At 35.6% G+C, this 20646-nt stretch overlaps 1 protein-coding gene across 1 annotated transcript in view; it reads left to right on the forward strand.

Annotated features, from left to right (window-relative positions):
- The window catches only part of LOC150108570 (sodium channel protein 1 brain-like), an 85708-nt gene that overhangs the window by 38138 nt on the left and 26924 nt on the right, over positions 1 to 20646 (forward strand). The window contains exons 12-18 of the mRNA XM_090416012.1: positions 383 to 588; positions 2139 to 2309; positions 7591 to 7784; positions 8008 to 8233; positions 9744 to 9954; positions 12669 to 12778; positions 14247 to 14344. Coding sequence (XP_090272138.1) covers positions 383 to 588; positions 2139 to 2309; positions 7591 to 7784; positions 8008 to 8233; positions 9744 to 9954; positions 12669 to 12778; positions 14247 to 14344 — 1216 coding nt within the window. The remainder of the gene's footprint in view (positions 1 to 382; positions 589 to 2138; positions 2310 to 7590; positions 7785 to 8007; positions 8234 to 9743; positions 9955 to 12668; positions 12779 to 14246; positions 14345 to 20646) is intronic.

Genomic DNA, 20646 nt, shown 5'->3' on the forward strand with positions numbered 1-20646 from the left:
GAAGATAGGTTTAACCGCTCTATAAGTAGCTTTATAAGAAACTAAATCAAATTGATTGTAAAAGCTATTGAGTGCTAGACATAAAGGAAGGCAGGATAGGGTAGGACTGGTTGTATGCATGTATGTATATTCACTTTGAATTTTTGGAATCAAACACTGAACTATTGACCATGAAAGCAGAAAAAACTGGTGCAAGATTACAAAAAACAATAATAATATTATATTTAAAAAATATATCAATTTCTCTTTTTAAGTTAATGTCTGTAAATTTCATATCTTTTAAGTTGCTTAATTTATAATTACAATGTTTGAAACTTAATTTTTATAACAATCTTTATCCAAATATAGAATTAATTCTTCATTCTTTTAATTACATTCGCAGATCGATGTCTTAATGCTTGTTATTCTTTTGGAGTCATTCTTTTAAATGCATGTCAACGTTCCCAACATCTTCTCAAGAAAGCTGTGAAGGACCCTCTCTTTGATCTCGGTATTACGATTTGCATAGTCATGAACACAGCATTTTTAGCATTAGAACATCACCTCATGTCTTATCAGATAGAAAGAGCATTACGACTTGGAAACTTGGTAAGTGTTTTTCCATGTTAATCATCATTCCCCAATAAATTTATCTAGGGAAATTTCCACACGTAACTGACCATATTTCATCTTACCAAAATTACCAATCTTACCAAATTACAGTAATATTTTGTATGTAGGATAGAGGAAACTTTCTATATGCACTTCAAATGTATATTAGGGAATATAAATGCAATTATGAATACATTTTTCATAAATTCTAATTTACAATTACATTTCATGCTTCATTAATTGTCAATGGATTTCACAGTTTTATATATTTGGGGATATGACAGTGTTTATTAAGTACTCACTTCTCCCTATTAAACTGTGTCCCCGTTTGCCATCGGGATGGATTTTCTTTCCGGAAAGTCTAGTTTTTTGTCCCGCAAAACAGGTAAATAGGCCAGAAGAACATATACAATTAATAGATAACATACACTGCTTCATAGTCAGTGTATGTTACTGTTTTGGCCGTAACCCCACGTAGACCAAATTGCCTAGCCTTTTTGGAAAGAAATGACTTCGAATTTCGTCTAAAACGAAAAGAACCTTTAGAGGTGTTTTTTTAAAGATAAAATAAGGCGATGATACAAATATATCAAAGTATATATCATTAGTGATTAAGTAGCAGAAGCTTGAGTCGGCAATAGAGAAAGACAATTTGGTGATATATGGATAAAGAAAAAAAAACCGCAAGGTCTATTGCTGAATTCAAAACACAGAATTGCAAACGTTTCAATAATTGGCATGAATACGATTTTTTGTGTCAAGAGGACTACTTCAAAGGAAAAGGAAACAGTAAATAAATATTATTATCTTAAAGAGAGAAAAAATAAAATAAAATCTGAATTTTTATAGCACCGCTTATATTTACAATTTATTCAAATATTCAATATTCGATTATATCATTATACTTAGGCAGCTCACACAGCGTAGAAGCAATTTCATGAGTGTCTTTAACCATAGCATATTGCTTCTCAGCCGTTTCAAGTCTTACTGGCCAGGTAATTTAATTGTCCAAAGAGACGGAAATCACTCTTCGCAAGATCAGGACTGTGAGTCCCAAGTGGTTTAGAACCCTCCAAGCTGTAACGCTGTGGCTATTACAGTTATGACGACATATCATGCAGCAAAGGCATTATACAAATCCAAACCTCGGACAAAATACTGCTCACCTCCACGTGGTCACGTTTCCAGTTGTGCAATTTTTTTGTGGTCGTTTGACAGATAACAAGAAATACTGGTCATAGTGAAACTGGTACTTCAAATGGCTTCAGGACTTCAATAAGTATGGAAGCGGATGGAAATCATCTACTACTTAAGGACATCACGGGGTGGGGTGTGGGGGTTGAATTCGCAGGGTGAAGATGGAAAAGCAGTGATATTAGTTACTCGAGCAATCAGACTGGTTGGTCGAGTGAATCATTTCCCAGTTCCACTGCCAAGTAAGTAACATGATTACATTGATATTGGCTGGAAATTCTTCTCTTTTAATGCGTTCATGTGAGGGTTTGAAAAGTCGGTATAATCGAGTTTTTGTCATTGTTGTTGTTTAGGTTTTTACATCCATATTTGCTCTCGAAGCTATTGTGAAGCTAATAGCCTTAGGCAAGAGCTATTTCCATAGTCGCTGGAACATCTTCGACTTGGTTGTAGTAGCAGTTAGTGTCATGGACCTCAGCTTCGAGACCGCTGCCGGACTTTCAGTACTGAGAACATTCCGACTGGTGAGTAGCGAAATTTTAACAGCAATTTTGAATGTATTATATCCTTTATATACTTCGATAATTGGATAGTTAAGCATTTCATACTCTTTATTTTCTAAACAGAGCATTATTTTTTAAAAATAATTATTCTTTTCCCCCCTCCATGTAAATTATTGAAAAGAAAAATTAACGTATATTTTTACTTTTCTAAATGAGTTCTCAAGGTTTATTTTAGATGTGCTGTGTGTGTGTGTGTGTGTGTGTGTGTGTGTGTGTGTGTGTGTGTGTGTGTGTGTGTGTGTGTGTGTGTGTGTGTGTGTGTGTGTGTGTGTGTGTGTGTGTGTGTGTGTGTGTGTGTGTGTGTGTGTGTGTGTGTGTGTGTGTGTGTGTGTGTGTGTGTGTGTGTGTGTGAGAGAGAGAGAGAGAGAGAGAGAGAGAAATTTTACGGAATATTTAATAAAACACAAAGTAACTTTCAGCTCTTATTCGACAGGTCTTTGAAAACAGCTTTAACATTGTGTTAAACTCAACAGAAATGAGAAATGTCCACGTAAGCATCAAAATTTCCATAAATTAGCTTCCTGCTACATCTTTGCGGCATGCGACTACAAAAACGATCAAGATAAATAATCTTTCACGGTGTAGCGTCTACACTGCGGAAAATATCTACCACATTAGACAAATAATGTGCTTGACTCCAATATGCTAAAAAAAAGTATGTCATGCATTCATGATAAATCAGATACCACAAAGTGAATCAACCAGCTTTCTGTCTGGACGCATATTATGTGTGATGATAGACGGTTCCTTATCCTCTCACCATTGAACTAATGCCGGGTTCTACAAGATTCTGTTCTCTCACCAACGCTCTTCCTTCTATATATCAATGACCTACTTCAGCTGACCACTGCCTTCAGTTCTGATCTTCAATGAGACTCAGATAACCTCATCAATTTCAATGCTACTAAAACTGAGTTCTGTCTTATTTCTCACAAAAAGGAACCATTTTCTCCCAGTATTATTTTTGATAACATTCGAATTTCTAGACGAGATGAGATCTCTCTTCTTGGAATTATACCTTGCCATCAAGCCTCTCCTGGCATAAACACATCACAATCATTGCGTCCTCAGCTTCTAAAAAAAACTAGGACTTCTCTTTCGCTCAAGAGGTTACTTCACCTCTGAACAACTATTAAGCTTATGCAAATCACAAATCCTCCCAGCTAAGGAATACAATATACACACTTTTAAATCAAATGTAAACAAGTTTCTCCTTTTCCAACCCACTACTCATATACGGGCTCAACATTAAAAAAAAAAAAAACAAGAACATATATGTTGAACTCTCAAGTAGCCCACGAAATCTGCTTTTTTTTATATCTGTGAAACATACAATAAACGTTCCGATGTTACGTCAGACATATGAAACTACAGGACTCTCTGATCAAACTGTAATGGTCAGAGAATGACACATCCTGCAAGCAAGAAAACCAGTTAGAGAACACACTCACACACACAGACGCGCGCGCGTATCCTTCTTATATATCACAAATATGTTGATGTTCATGGCATATCTAAAATAAATCCCTGAGAACTCATTTAGAAAAGTAAAAATATACGTTAATTTTTCTTTTCAATAATTTACATGGAGGGGAGGAAAAAAAATTACTAGGGAAACGTTAACTCTCCACTTCGGGAATACACGAACAATATATGTAGTATACAAATATGACTGTTGCAAACTACTGCTACTAACAGTTTTTTTTTGTTTGTTTGTTCGAATCAATTACATTGCTTAACGGAAAGAACAGTATTAATTAGGTTAATTACACATGCATGTGCGATAATGTTTCTTAGAGGTAATTTCGGCTGTACTGCTTGTAACCTTGCCATCATATTTTAAAGTGCACTTTGCTTATCAGCCTGCCTTTATATATATATATATATATATATATATATATATATATATAGAATGGAATGTCAAGTTTTTTGTCCACCATTCGATGTAGTCAAGAAAGGTTTTAAAGTGGAAAATGAGAAAAAACGATCTCAAAACTCACAATATTTTAGACAATAATATAACATTTGGAATTTACGATACAAGATAACGGCATTTATCTGCCATGTGCGCTGGTCTCGAAGTCCTTAAAAATCTCCGGTGGCCATGAACTCAACTATCGGTGACGACTAAGGATGAAGACCGGCTGCCTGATTTCCACAAAGTTTAGGGCTAAAAGAGTCCCATCTCTTCCCTTTGAGGGGAAAAAGCATCAAAGAGGGTATTTTTTAATTTATTATTTTTAATTGTATTTTATTTTATTTTGCTAAATACATACTTAAAAGTTAACTGAACAGTAACTACTAATTTAATAATTATTGATTAAAGTAATTATTCAGGCATGATACCAGAAGTTGTCCTCCTTAAACGCAGAACAGAAACACGAAGACAAGAAAAATGTGTAAAGAAAATTTGAAGACGGAATATTTTTCCTTATTTGCATTAAATCTTGTTAAACAGTTAATCACAGGAATATTCGAATCGTGCTATGCCGTATGTTGGCGAACTTTGTGATGATGTAACATCCACGCGTGCTATAATTTGTTTAATAAAAAAGTGGTAAACGAATGCATTTATTAATTATTCGGTCAAGTTTTTGATGCGGCAGTATGTGCTTACGCCATATAAGCATATGCTGCTATATGGACAATCATTTATCTTTAATAAAAAAAATCAAAATGAATATTCATCTTAGATGAATTTATGGAAAATATTTCAAGGAATTACGAATATTCAAGTGTCATGTGCTTAATAAAGTTTTGATTAAGAGCTCGAAGACTAGAATAACATAACGATCATTGACATTTTAGAATGCTTCCATACGATGTGCCAAGTAAATTAGGTAGTACTAGAATTAGTTGGCACATATTCAAACACTGGAAAAAAAAAATTTTTTTTTATATTCTCAATTTCAGTAGAATTATTATTAAGTTCAAATCTATAAAGTAAAAATATTGATTTTTGCATTTCTAATAAAAAGAACCATTTAAAAACATTAATCAATTTTTTTAATTGTGCGTGCGTGTGTGTGTGTGTGTGTGTGTGTGTGTGTGTGTGTGTGTGTGTGTGTGTGTGTGTGTGTGTGTGTGTGTGTGTGTGTGTGTGTGTGTGTGTGTGATCATAGGCTTTTACTCGGTTGTTGTGATACATTTTAAAACATAGATTTAATGACTTAAAAAACCGAGATAACTTATAAAGATTTTAATGAGAATAATACAACTAGTTTCGGCTTATAACAGCCTTCCTCAGGTATTCATAAAGGAAAAGGATAGTAATAAACATTGAAATATCTAAAACAACTGGAAATTACAGGTAAAAATTGCCACACATAACTGATACATAAAAAACGTATTTTTTCAAGTTGTTCTAACAGGCGTGCCATTGTTTATTGTAAGTGTGCGTGCAGGCTCACGTGAACGCCAATATTGAATAACTGCAGCATGGCTATCTGGGATGTTATAACTCATATTGTTGTTTAAGTGGACAGGATTCAGAAGGATTTCCCTTGATTCTATAATTTTTCTCTCAAACTCATCATCAGAGCGAAAAATATTTTCTGATCTATCCCAGCAAACGGGGTGGCTTTGTTGATCATCATTAGGATTATTTGAAAAAAGAACATGACTGGATAATGCAGTTGCATGAGATCTTTTATAAGAGATGTCTCTTTTATGCTCTTCTATACGTTGCTCAACAGATTTGTTAGTTTGTCCGAAATAAGGGATATTGTAATCGCACCATAATTTATATATACCTGGATATTTTAGGTAGTGATGATTAGGCTTTGGATGGCTAATTAGAGAACGGATTTTAGGAAGTGTGGTGAAGAACGTCCTGATATTATATTTTTTAAGGACTTTAGCTAATTTTTTAGAGACTGTACTAATGTATGGAATGGGGATGCTACCTTTAAAATTAATAGTTTCTGTTGTGCACTGCCTAGCAGGATCCAGAAGAAATTTCTTAATCGTTTTTTCAGAGATTTTGTTTAAAGATAGAGTGAGGTGTTTTTTTTTTTTTTTTTTTTTTTTTTTTGTAGTTCATCTGGTTCATTCAAGAGAGAGCGTGCTCTGTGTCCTAAGGTAGATATAGTTCCAAGTTTTTGTGGTGGAAAATGATGAGAAAGATTATGCAGATATCTATTGGTATGAGTAGGTTTTCTGTATATAGAGATTTATAATCTTTCAGAGCATCGTGTAAGCATGCCATCTAGGAAAGGTAAGGAGTTATTATTTTCTAGATCAGCAGTAAATTTTATATTAGGATGTTGGATGTTTAGATGATGAAGAAAATCTATGAGAGATGTGTGCCCGTGATTCCAAATAATAAAAATATCATCAATATATCGTTTCCAAACTTTTGGTTTAAATGAGAAGGGAGATATGGCTTTCGTTTCAAAATCTTCAAGGAAGATGTTAGCTAGAACTGGGGACAAAGGATTGCCCATTGCCAGGCCTTGTTTTTGTTGGTAAACGGAGTCCTGATATCTGAAGTAACCAGAATGAATGCAATGTTTTAATAAAGCAAACATTTTTTTTGGATAATTTGTCCTTTAATAATGTAAGTACCTCGTCTGTAGGAATGTTAGTAAATAAAGATATAATGTCAAAACTTGCTAGAATGTCATTTTCATTGATGGGAATATCTTTTATATGAGAAACAAAATCTGTGGTGTTTTTCATGAAAGATGAATCCGTTTGCTGGGATAGATCAGAAAATATTTTTCGCTGTGATGATGAGTTTGAGAGAAAAATTGTAGAATCAAGGGAAATCCTGCTGAACCCTGTCCACTTAAACAACAATTTGAGTTATAACATCCCAGATAGCCATGCTGCAGTTGTTAAATATTGGCGTTCACGTGAGCCTGCACGCACACTTGCAATAAACAATGGCACGCCTGTTAGAACAACTTGAAAAAATACAACGTTTTTTATGTATCAATTATGTGTGGCAATTTTTACCTGTAATTTCCAGTTGTTTTAGATACTTCAATGTTTATTACTACTATTCTTTTCCTTTATGAATACCTGAGGAAGGCTGTTATAAGCCGAAACTAGTTGCATTATTCTCATTAAAATCTTTATAAGTTATCTCGTTTTTTTTAAGTTAAATCTATGTATTAATATATACATATATATATATATATATGAAAAGTATTTTTGCATTTATTCTAGGGTTACGCTTCCAAGTGACAGAAACAGAAATGCCACTATTAAGATGCGACTTTTTATATCCCTTCTTTAGCTTAGAGTGATGAAATTAGCTCAAGCCTGGCCTACCATGAGACTGCTTCTTACTATTATCGCTAGTACAGTGGGAGCTTTAGGAAATATGACGATCGTACTGGCAGTCATTGTCTACATCTTTGCTGTGTTGGGTATGCAGCTGTTCAGCGATATCTACACTCCTCAGAACTTCGATCCGCTACCCGTTCCCCGGTAAGCGCGTCTGAAAATTTTTTCTAATTTTTTTTTTTAATTCGTAACTAATCCATACTAATTCGCTGTCATCAAGGAGTTATAGAGATTTGAGATGAGCAAGCACAAACATGATTAAATTAAGTGCTTTTTTTTTTCTTTCACTAGCTTCATCAATTGAGAATAGTCTTAATATTTAACTGATAGTAAACTGTTTTCAAAACTGATGTTGATATCATTGCAGATGGAACTTTACTGACTTCTGGCACTCTGTCCTCATGATCTTCCGTATCCTGTGCGGCGAATGGGTTCAACCACTGTGGGAGTGCATGCAGGCAGCAGGTGACAAGAATCAACTCTGCTTGGTCCTCTTCCTTTCAGCTCTTATCGTCGGCAATTTTATGGTATTGAATCTCTTTCTCGCCATGTTGCTCAACTCTTTCAACACAAAAGAACTGAAAGAGAGAAAGGTAAGAAGAGTTGCACAAGTAAAGTTATTAGCACACTGATGAATTGTAAACTATTTGATGCCATTGTATATACTGCACGCGCGTATATAAAAGCAGAATGAATTTGATATCTTTAAACTTTAAATTTCAAAGAAGATTATTAAGATTCTTTGGTTTGCGAACCGAAAGGTATTTTTAATAGCTTCGACATCCTTTTTTTTTAAATGAGAAAACTTACTTATAATTAAAAAGATCAACTGTTTTTTTTTTAAACTCTTTTTGAAGTACTGGCTTGATTAAGACTTTATAGAAATAATGAAATAAATATAAACTGTTAATATAAAACCCCACCACAAGAATGATGGTATGGGTATTTGGGAGTGGAGGAGAGGAATCAAAACTAGACGATGAAAATCATCTACCAGTCTCCTGCACACACTTTTCTTCCGGAAACTTTTTTTTCTTCACTAAACAAAAACAAAACTATCTAAGAAAACCCAGTTTACAAGTCAAGAGAACGGAAAGTTTTTCATCGTTGGGTTACTATGATTAAGTGGACAAATCAGTTGACATATCGCCCACCAGGGAGATTTGTCAACTGCATCTAAAAGCAATTTAATTAGTTGTAAATCTCTTTCCAGTTCCACGTCTCCTATATACACGTAAAATCCCACTCCACCCTATAATGAGCCTCCATAATTCAGTCTGTATCGACGATGCACTATGGCTAGAAAGAAGAACCTTTATGAACAGCTTTTCAACTGAAGGCGAGTTACGGAAGTGACAGTGTGGATTCGCCAAATTCGCAAGATTTTGCAGAGCGAAAGTTTCCGTGTAACAGGTTCTGAAACAGGTTTTAAGATTCATTGCTAGTCGGGATGAGAAATATTACTCTAAAATAAATGGTTTTCATACTGATGGTGAGTTAGTGTCCCTTCGAAAACAACGGGTGCGCAGGATCTATTAAGGATCTTAAATGGGGGGGGGGGATACCAACTTAAGGATGGTCTGGCAGGGATCTGGATCTAGACAGCTGTAAAGGGAAAGTCTAATACAGTATGTCTGAAACCTGGACCTAGATTTATGGACTGCAAAGTATCGGAATCTTAAATAGAGAGATGTCTAAGACTCGAGTGAACATGAAAATCGGATGGCCGATCCCGGCAAATCCTGGAATTCTGATTTTTTTTGTTCCGAAAAACAGCCAAACCGGCCAGTAGCACACGCAATTAACAGACAATTTGCGCTTGATTCCCATTCAAATTAACCAGATCGAGCTCCTCACAAGCCTGTAACATCTGATATTTATAAAAATAGCGTATTTTGATTTTTTTAATGATATTCTTTTGTGTTTGTTAACTGAAAATCATGACCGAATATTGTGATTTCAATTAAAATTTATACAAGTGTTTCCGTTTTTAATTGTTATTACAACATAAACAATTAGTAGTAATTCTGAGAAAATTTGATTTTCTACTAGTACAAATGATATAAAATCATAACTATTACGAAAATCCTACTTATTTTTTAGCAACAAGCTGAAGATTCTAAATTAATAGAAGGGCTCCGACGACTTCAGTTCGTTATTCGCCGTCGTCACACTACCACTATTAACGAAGGTGAATGCGATCATTTGGGAGATCGATATGCAAGAAGAAGATGGTCCGAACCAATGAAGATGACAATGACGCAGAAGTCCGAGGACAGGACGTCTGGAACTAAATATGCTAGTCGTCGGAGTTGTAAGTAGCAGTTTGTGTTCTACTTTGGAATATATTAATACACACTTGTGTAACATTGTGTAACAATTGTGAGAGTTCCATGACGCTGATCAGCAGACTCTCTCTCTCTCTCTCTCTCTCTCTCTCTCCCTCTCTAGCCAGCTGTGGAGTTGGTTGAAGATTCCATCTCTGAAGAAAACGTGATGTTTTCTAATACTGTATATTTCTGCCAGCGTTCTAGAAGGAATAGTTATCTAGTTTTCCCATTCCTTCTAGCACACTGGCAAAAATATACTCGCAATAGCTAGACAAGGATTCCGCTGATTTCCAAAAACAGTCAGAAGTTAAAGAAGCGTTTTCTGCTTCCTTTCGAAGAAATTAAAAGAAATCATAGACTTTTGTAAATTGTCTGACTTCATTTTAAACCGTAAAATTTTTATGCTACTTATGCTCTCTGGAGTTGTTTAAAATGTTATAAAAAAGCTTTTTTATAACATTTTAAACAAACGACTTTTATTAGTATTTTTAATTAGAACTGAATTAAGGTTTTTTTTTTTTTTCGGTAGTGATATCCTATCCTATCAGTGGTTCTAACAGGCACTTAAGCGCCCACAACCTTCCCAAGTATTCTTGGACGTCGCAACCGTAACTCGAGGAACAAGGTGGTTAGCTCTATGCCTCCTGGTGTGTCCTATGTCTGTAGATGCGTGTTCACGGGGCTAGTTTGTCTGTTCTGGGGAATGAAAAACCCGAGTTACCCGGTGGGAAAAAAAAACCCTACCTCCGTATGAGACTAGCTAACTTACCTTTAATCGAAAGAGATCAGATAAAGGTTCCTGATGCCTTGGATGGGAATCGATCCCAGGTCTTTCCGACCAAAGTGCTTCGTCTATACCGACTGAGCTTTGAAGGCTCGGTAGTAATATCAATTGCAAATAATATTTGTGGGTCCACAAATCAAATTAATAAGTGGGTCCACTTTTCGTAGTATTGGAAAACTCAAACGAAAGAACATTTTCTTTATTATTATTATTATTATTATTATTATTATTATTATTATTATTATGTGACACCTCCAGGGAGTTCAAAGACTCATCGAGGGAGCGTGTGCCAACAGCATCGAACGATTCATCTCCTTCCAGCTACTAACCGCGCTCAAACTTGCTTAACTTTTTGCATAAGCCATTTTAGCAGAGGCTCTACCAATAGACCAACCTTTGCTGGCTGCTTTGAAAAATATCGGCATTATTTCGCAGAGAGAAAGTTCCGTGTAGCCTTAAAACAAATCTTAAAATTCAGTTCTTGTCGGATTGAGAAATATTTATCTAACAAAAAATGGTTTTCATAATTGAAGGTGAGTTACTTTTCCCTATATCTCGGGAAATTTACTCTCCCGATACCTCTTGATTATTTTCATCCCATAACAGATAAACCGCTCAAAATCAGCGAACTTAATTTAAGAACATCGGGTGTACACCGATCTGTAAGGAACTTGAATGGAGGATACCAATTTAAGGATTGCCTCGTTTCAGGATCGAGAATCCAGGTGATCTAGGGAGCCTAAGTGAAAGAAGTTATCTGGAAGCTGAGAAAATATGATCTAGGGACTAAAATGTCTGAAACCTGGATTTATGAACTGAAAAATAGCGGAATCTTAAATAGGGGCGATCCAGCAAGTGAACATGGAAATGAAGACCGAAATGAGGGTAGCACGAAAGGATCAATACTCTGTCCGTGTAGTAACCAGTTAACGAACCTAAGCAGAAAATTTGAATGCAGTATTGGGAGAAAATTCGAAAGTTCACAGAAAGTCCTCACATTTTAAGAATGTTGCGACATGTTCCACTGTGATCTTCGCCACATTCAGTCTGTATGAAGATACAAGTTTAAATGTTCCAGTTTACTTCAGATGAGAGTCGCAGCTAGAAAGATTAAGAAAGTAGTAAATATATTTCAAACACAATCTGGAAATGGCAGGAAGAGGGTGCATTTACTTTATTTAATAAATGTTCTCGAAAAGGAAGGAAGCAGCTCATAGGCATTCCTCTGGATGCAATAATATATTCTTTCGCATATATAGAGAGAGAGTACAAAGAATTCCAAAGTTAACGAAAGAGTAATAAATCTTTATTGCATTTTACTTACATCCAAATATGGTTAGTCTTTGTTAAGAATAACCTGCATTTCCTGAACATTTTATAGCTAGAAATCTTTTTTTTCTTTTCGGTAAAATGTTTTGCTGCTAAGCACATGCATACATATAGTTTGCCGAATTAAATAAGTAGATATGCCATACCATACAAAAATATTTGATACTTATCTGTACCCGATATCATCAGGCAACAGAGGCTGGGGACAGCATTTGGGCGAACTAGTTTAGAAACCAGTGGAAAGAGGGGACAGATGAAGAAGGAAGCAGTAAGGATTAAAGCAGATCATTAAAAACATTTCACGCAGAAAGGACCAAAAGATTCACATAACTGCGGCTTGGGGGGGGGGGAAGCTTAAAGATGACAATCCGAGTTCAATTCATTTAAAACATATAAAGAAAAGAATATTTTTAAAAGAAATTTGTGAGTGATGCATACTCTTATATTGTTCAATAATCATAATAAGTTTTGAATGTTATTCAATTATGAAGTTCTGTTTATTTTAATTTCTACATTTCTTTAAAATTGAGAGAAAAAAAATCGGAGTGAAGGTTGTAAAACTGTTTCTGTTCATTCTTTGTCCAGTTTCTTCAGCTGTTGGTCCTAAATCCATCATGAAAAGAAAATCTAATACTGAAGACGACCACTCGCCTTATATTCAACCAGTTATGCAGCTGTTGCGAGAACAGCATCAGGTTAGTGAACGAATAGGACAATCGAAAATGTCCGATTTCTTCAATAGCTTCGTGGTCAACTAATAAGAAATCATTATAAGAGGAATACAGTATAACCCTATTATTAATTAATTGTTATCATTTTAATGGATTCTGATAATGAAGTGCTTTCTTAGGACACAGCCCAAATAGCCCAAAAATAATTTTGGCTATTTCACTAGTATAAGAGGTCCCCTGGATGTTTAATGTCTTCAAATCAATCACTCCTTTGAAATCTCTCCAGTAATAATAATTTATTAAATATTGCTTGTTTGTAATAAAAACATGTTCGCATTATGTAGGTTATTTCTTGATGAATAGATAACTGGATCACTAAAATAGAGTAACGCGTTCATCGCAGTTGAACGTTTAAATGACTGAAATTGTTTACAGAAACTGTTTAAAGTTTCCAAAGACTTTCTTTAATTATAGTACAGATATTCCGATACGGGTTTCGTGATCCATCTTCAGTGTGGCATAATTACAGTAGCAAATTCAAAAATCAAACAGTTGGAAATGTATGGAGAATGAAATATTTTCCAGTATGCAGTTGAAAGACAGTGAGGTTTAAAAAAAAAAAAAAAAGAAAGATAATAATTAGGATCAAATGAGGTGTGTACTGGATGATGGTTCCCCCATGTCGAATCTCAGGGAAATCTAGAATATCACACCCATATCATTCGGTCTTAATATTATCTTTGTTAAACCTGACTATCTTGCGAATGCATACACAAGAAAAGATTCCTTCTCCATGCACCTTTATCGTTATTCTTTGATTTCCGAATTTCCCACTTACGCATATTACGCTGAAGACCGTTCATGGTATGTGAATATCTGTGCTATAATTAATTTGAATGAGTTAAATATCTAACTGTGACTAACGTGTTGCTGTATTTCAAAGAGCTATAAATAGTTTAGGAATTGCAACATTGAGAGTAATTTATTTACTCAAACTTAAATTATCAGATAGTAAAATCAAAAAACAAGGAATATCTTTTGACGTTTTCTAGCCGAACATAAATATCAAACGGGTGTTTGCCTTTCAAACATGACAAGTTTTGAAAGCGATCGAGAGAGTAACCGGAAATATAACCTTTAGCATGAACTACCTTGGATATGTGTTATCAACAATATCTTCAAAGAATCCTTCTATTTGTAGTAGGACTTTAATAATAAGGGTTTCGCCGAGATGAATTTTTCGAAAATGTTGGTTAAGAGATTAAAGTTCCTCTCCAAAGAAACTGACACCAAGAAAGAATCCAAATGTTTTAGGCTTCTTTCTTCTTTAATTCCATTATCAGATTTTATTTTCACACCTAACGTTTTAATCAGTAATCACAACGTATATTTAATCTATTTTTTAAAATATAAATAACGTTTCGTGTTTTTTTGCGTACTTATTATATTTCTGCTGTGCTTGAATTAATTATTATTGTATCTTGGTTTGCAGGTTAGTCAAATTGAAAACATAAGGCGGAAAAAATCTCTAATGAAAACATCAGAAAAAGAGGATCCAGCCGATTGTTTTCCAGCCTCTTGTTATGCCAGGTAATTATATCTTGAAATGGTTTTAATGATTCATTATCTGCTGAATTATTGATATCTAAAAATATGGATTCATCATGTATGCCGGAGTACGAGGCGATTGGACGTGTGATTGGAAGTCGTCTTCAGTGAAGACGACTTTCAAACTTTCTTTTCAAAGTGTTTGTTTTGTGCTGTTATACGCACTATAAAAGACGACCCTAAATTTTACACTTCCACTGACTTCTTAAAAAATAACGTGTATTTTAATATAATTTACGTATAGAATTCACAGTTGGTAGTTGGTATTTTCTTTACTGTTACTGTGATCGTTGTCTTCCAGTACGAGACAATCGATAAAATTGTTTGTTATGTTTACAGACAAGGATTTAAATACGAGGGTGGTCTGAAAAGTTCTTGGTCTAACAATGAAAAAAACGAATTATAATTTCAAACTTATTTTTATTTTTCAACATAATCTCCCTTAAGACTAATGCATTTATTCTAGCTATGCTCCAGTGCCATTATCCCGTCCCTGTAGTGATTCTCAGTAAGATCTGCAGAATACCCCCTTCCCCCTACAGCTGCAATCACCTCTGATTCGAAGAAAAACTAACCAGCGAGAAAGAGTTTTAGTTTTGGAAAGATACAGAAGTCAGAGGGAGCCAAATCTGGAAAATAGGGTGGATGTTCCAACAATACATAGTGCAGATCCCTTTTTCACATTGCCAAAACACCTTTGTGGGCAGGTGCATTGTCCTGATGGATGATGATTTTTTTTATTCTGCAAACCGGGTCTTTTCTCACGAATTTTTTTATCTGGTCTGGTTAAAAGATCGGAATAATATTCCCCGGTTATTGTGTTACCCTTTTAAAGATAATTAATAAACAAAATTCCTTTAGCATCCCAAAACACCGATGTCATGACCTTCCCTGCTGATGGAACCGTCTTTGTCTTCTTTGGCGCTGAACAACCGGCTTCTGTCTGCTGTTTTGACCGCTGTTTGGATTCTGGTGTGTAATGGTGAATCCAAGTCCCATTCATAGTAATAAATCGACGCACAAAATCAGTTTTATTCTTGTTAAAACGTTCCAAGCACTGTTCAGAGATTTTCATGCGAGTGAGTTTTTGATCTGCTGTGAACAAGACCGCCACCCATCTTTCGCAAAGCTTTTTCATTTGCAATTATTCATTGCAAAATACATTATTATTATTATTATTATTATTATTATTATTATTATTATTATTATTATTATTATTATTATTATTATTATTATTATTATTGACTACTAACTAAATAGAATTAATGTCACTACAGCACAAAATGATAAAACTGATCTTTTGGGAACAAAGAGACAATAATGACTTTATATACACTGCAATGTCAGAACACAAAATACTGACAGCAAACCATTTCTGTCACTATGCAGCTTTGCTAAAACATTATTTCGATACCAACTACAGGACAGTCAGAAATACATACCGTATAACATGACCTCAAGACAACTAATTATATCACATATAAATACAATAATCACTACAGAAAGCCCACGCGAAACTTCTACATCCCAGACATGATAAACAAATTTCCTTTTGAATACAGAAATCTTACAAACTACAATAGCCTGAAAAGAGCTCTAAGGACATACTATGAACAAGAAACACGCACCCAAATTACCATACAAACTTAATGAAACAATATGTTCGTTCAGGCTTCCAGTTCAGCGACGCATTAATACCTTTCAAGTTATTGTGTGTGTGTGTGTGTGTGTGTGTGTGTGTGTGTGTGTGTGTGTGTGTGTGTGTGTGTGTGTGTGTGTGTGTGTGTGTGTGTGTGTGTGTGTGTGTGTGTGTGTGTGTGTGTGTGTGCGTGTGCGCGTGCGTGCGTGCGTGCGTGCGTGCGTACGAATTTCTCAATCAACGGCTGCGGTGGATATCAAGCCAATTAAACATAGATTTGATTTCATAGCTTCCCAGCACAGCAAATAAACCAATAAATAATATAATAACTGGTGTCATCCTCAGATAAGCTCACAAATAAGCTTCGAGGATGAAAGCTGAAAAAAAAATACATCTCATCTCATCCAAGATAAAAAAATAATAATAATAAATAAATAAATAAATAAATAATAAATAAATAATAAGTAAAAAATAAATGTATCATATGTAATCAAATGCATGTAATGTACATATCACATGTAAACAAATGTATGTAATGTAGTATCATATGTAATGATATGTATGTAATGTATGTATCATATGTTATAAATTATTATAATTATTATTGCGAAAAAAAATTATTATTATTATTATTATCAGAATACATGAATGTATCAAATGTAAAGAAATGTATGTAATGTTGTATCATACGTAAACAAATATAAGTAATGTTATTTCATATGTAAACAAATGTATGTAATGTTATATCATATGTACTCAAAACTATGTAATGTATGTATCATATGTAATAAATTCTTATTATCATATATTAAAAAAATATTATTATTATTACTACGGGTGACTACAAGGAGTACTTAGACTCGTCGAGGGAGGCCCTAACATCATATCAAGAACTATTCAACATTCACACAGTATCTATCATACTTTGTCTTGAACTCATTCACTGTCATAGCACCCACAACAGACTCAGGCAGCTTATTCCACTCATTCACCATTCTAAAAGTAAAAACCCAGCTCTAACACCCTTACTAACCACACTCTTCCCTAGCTTCCATGGATGTCCCCTAGTCCTCCCACCACCAGTCCTGTTCTCAAAAATATCCTCTAAATTAATGCTATAGAATCTCTTCAGCAATTTCAATGTCTCAATCATATCTCCCATTTTCCGCCTATCAACCAATTTCTGCAACCCACAAATCTTCAACCTGTTTTCATAAGGTTCATTCCATAGACCTGCTGCCATCTTGGTCACTCGCCTTTGGATCCTCTCAACCTCCTCCCCATCAAGAAGAAACCTAGGTGACCAGATCTGGGCACAGTAATCAAGATGGGGTCTTACCAAGGCTCGATACAGAGGAACAATAACTTGCTTATCTCTGCTGGTCAAAGTATTCTTCAGCATCCAAGTGATTTGATGAGCTGATTTAGCCACTTTTGCGATGTGCCCCCTAAACTTCACTCCCTATCCACCAACACTCCCAAGTCCCTGGCCTCATCAATCTCCTGGAGTACAGTTCCACCAATGTGATATATACTGCTGTCAATCTTTTCACCCCAAAATGCATAACCTTACATTTTGCCACATTAAATTGACATCCATTCTCCTTAGCCCACACCTCCAATCTATCCAAATCATCCTGCAAAATTTTGACATCTTCAGCATTCACTATTGCCCTACCCAACTTAGCATCATCAGCGAACAAATGAACTGTTCCTCTCAGATCCTTCCCTATATCGTTAATGAGCAAATTGAACAGCAGTGGTCTAAGAACAGAACCCTGTGGCACACCACTAGTCACAGGCCGTGTTTTGGACTCTATTCCTGAGTAAACTACTCTCTGGTATCTCTCCATCAGCCACCCTCCTATCTATCAACCTATATTCATTCCCATATATTGCAGTTTACGGATTCGACTTCCAAGTGGTATCCTGTCAAAGCCAGGTCCAGCAGTATCACTGTAAACCCATTACCCTTATCCACTTCAGCAGTCGTCACTGTGTTATAAAACCTGAGCAAGTTACTGAGGCATGATCTACCCTTCACAAAACCATGCTGTCCCCCATACAGTATCTCATTTTCATCAATCCATTCCTGTATTTTTCCCTTGGCTACTTTCTCCAAGACCTTGACAACGACTCCTGATATGCTGATCGGTCGGTAATTTACAACAGTAGTCTTGGATCCTCCTTTATGCAGTGGAACTATTTTTCCCTCCTTCCACCCCTTCGGGACTAAATCAGACCCGCGAGCTCACTCAGTAATTCCACTATATCAACTGATTTAGTGACCTCACTACCATCGGCGTTCCTTAAAATCATTCTGCCGTGTACAGTTTTTATTTTACTAGCAGCATATTGAAAGAACTGTTTGGGATTCTCCTTTACTTGCATGACTAATTTCCTTTCATAATCCGTTTTTTGTTTTTCTCACCACATTCGTTACTCTTTTGCCTGCCTGCGCTTTATACCGTTCATGTGTCTGCAGGTCACCTTTCTCCTTAAATTTCTTCCACAGTTGTTTATTTTGTTGCAACTCAAGTTTAATGGTGTTATTCATCCATATAACCCCTACTTGATTTACTATTCGGACTCTGGGTATACAGTTAGCCATAACCACCTGCAAATGCTCCTTGACCACTTCCCATGCCCTATCAACATCCAGCCCTTGCAGATTTACATGCCATGGCACTGAACCAATCAATCTCCTGAGCTTGTCATACTTGCCAGCACGGTAATTCCACATGTACACTGTCTTAATCGAAAATTTCACACATTTTGCCACCTCCCAGGTCAAGACCCTATGATCACTCTCACCAATAAGTGGCAACATGGTCATATTCATTACAGTCAAATTCTCAGATGCTATTACTAGGTCAAGCACTCTCGAACCCCTAGTACTTTCCAATACATGCTGTCTCAGATAGTTATCCCTCAGTAACTGAATAAAATCCAGTTCCTTCCTCACATGTGTCCTCTCCTCCTTCCAATTAATGTTACCATAGTTGAAATCCCTCATAATAATTACCTTCCTTCCACTCATTTCATCAATTTGCCTAAGCATACTATCACCACCATCTATTCCATCACCTGGTCTATAGCAGCACCCAACTGTGCATTTTGTTCCGTTAGTCTCAATCTCACACCAAATAGTCTCAAATGAGCTCTTTTCACTATCCTGCAATACAACTTCTATTCTCCTTGGTTGCAGTTCATCAGCTGTCATCAATAACACTCGTCACCCCTACACATTCTATCCCAGTAACTATATCATCTTCTGTCAGCCATGTTTCACTAATGCCAATACCTGTGGCCAGGAAGAGCCAACCAAGGCCAAACATTCTTCCTTTTTGTTCCTAATACTCCTGGCATTAGAATACATGAAATGCTGAGATCCATTTGTCCCACCCCTATCTTGATGCGTTATTCTATCTATCCCATTCTGATTTCTTGTCCTTCGTACTGGCTTGGGCACATTATAAACATTCTTACACTCAACTGCCTCGCTGATGTCTGCATATCACTTCCTCTCCTCCTTAATAGTTCTAGTTTCCCTGATTATGCACATCCAGTCTCACTTCACTCAGCAACACGTTTTCCAGTCTTCGCACACCAAATCCATTCACATGTAAGCCATCCATCTTGTACAAATCTTTCGCCCATCAAACTCACTCCACACATCACAAACTGCAGACCACACCGTCTGCATAACCTGCGCATAAAGTCATTTGCGATTATAGCCCTCCTTCTAAACTCTTCTCTGTCATACCGCGGCGACAAACTCACTATCCTAACTCTGTCACCCTTTTCTTTCGCTACCCTTGATAATTCCTTCACGTCCTCTCTCATATCAAATTTATCTCCTTTCAAATCATTCTACGTATCCTACACGTTCTTTTGAAATGCCTATAGTCTCAGCAATTTCACGCACTTTGACTCGCCGGTCGTCCAATACCATAGCGTGCACTTGATCAATGATTCTGGTATTGTTACACTTTTTGGACGTCCTTCACGTGGATCATCTTCAAAGTTGGTACGGCCACTTCTAAACTCGGCAGCCCATTTCTTAATTGTCGAAAACGAAGGAGAAGAGTGCCCATAAACTTTCATGAACTTCGAATGAATTTTTTTTGGAATTAAACCTTCTTTTACAAAGAATTTTATAACCGCACGATACTCAATATTATCCATTTCAAGGGATGCAGACAACACTTTTGCTTCAGACAGTTGTATAAAATAAACCACTTGCAATTTCACATGGATGCAAATAACTAATGTACCAACTTAGAAAAAAAATCTCTTGCCGATAGTGTTGCCATCTATGGTCGATGCCAAGAACCTTTCAGACGACCCTCGTAGAACTAACTACATGCTTACCTTAATGAATACATTTATTAAATACTAATATTTATTTACAAACTATATTTAATATATTAATATCCTAATATATCAAATATATCAGTATATTAATATACAGGTTAACATATTATAAAAGCAAAAGCTTGTTAGAACATAGGACATACGTCTCATATAACGTCCCCTATAGATACATTATGTAAGAAGTACGGATTTTTTTATTTACACTTGGAGTATAAGACGACCTGTTTCTGCAATATATATATATATTAAAAAATATAAGTTAAAAATA

Source organism: Typopeltis vanoorti, chromosome 3 (assembly GCF_054136105.1).
Source record: "Typopeltis vanoorti isolate ZY-2024b chromosome 3, IOZ_Tvanoo_1.0, whole genome shotgun sequence".
Taxonomy (NCBI): Eukaryota; Metazoa; Arthropoda; class Arachnida; order Uropygi; family Thelyphonidae; genus Typopeltis; species Typopeltis vanoorti.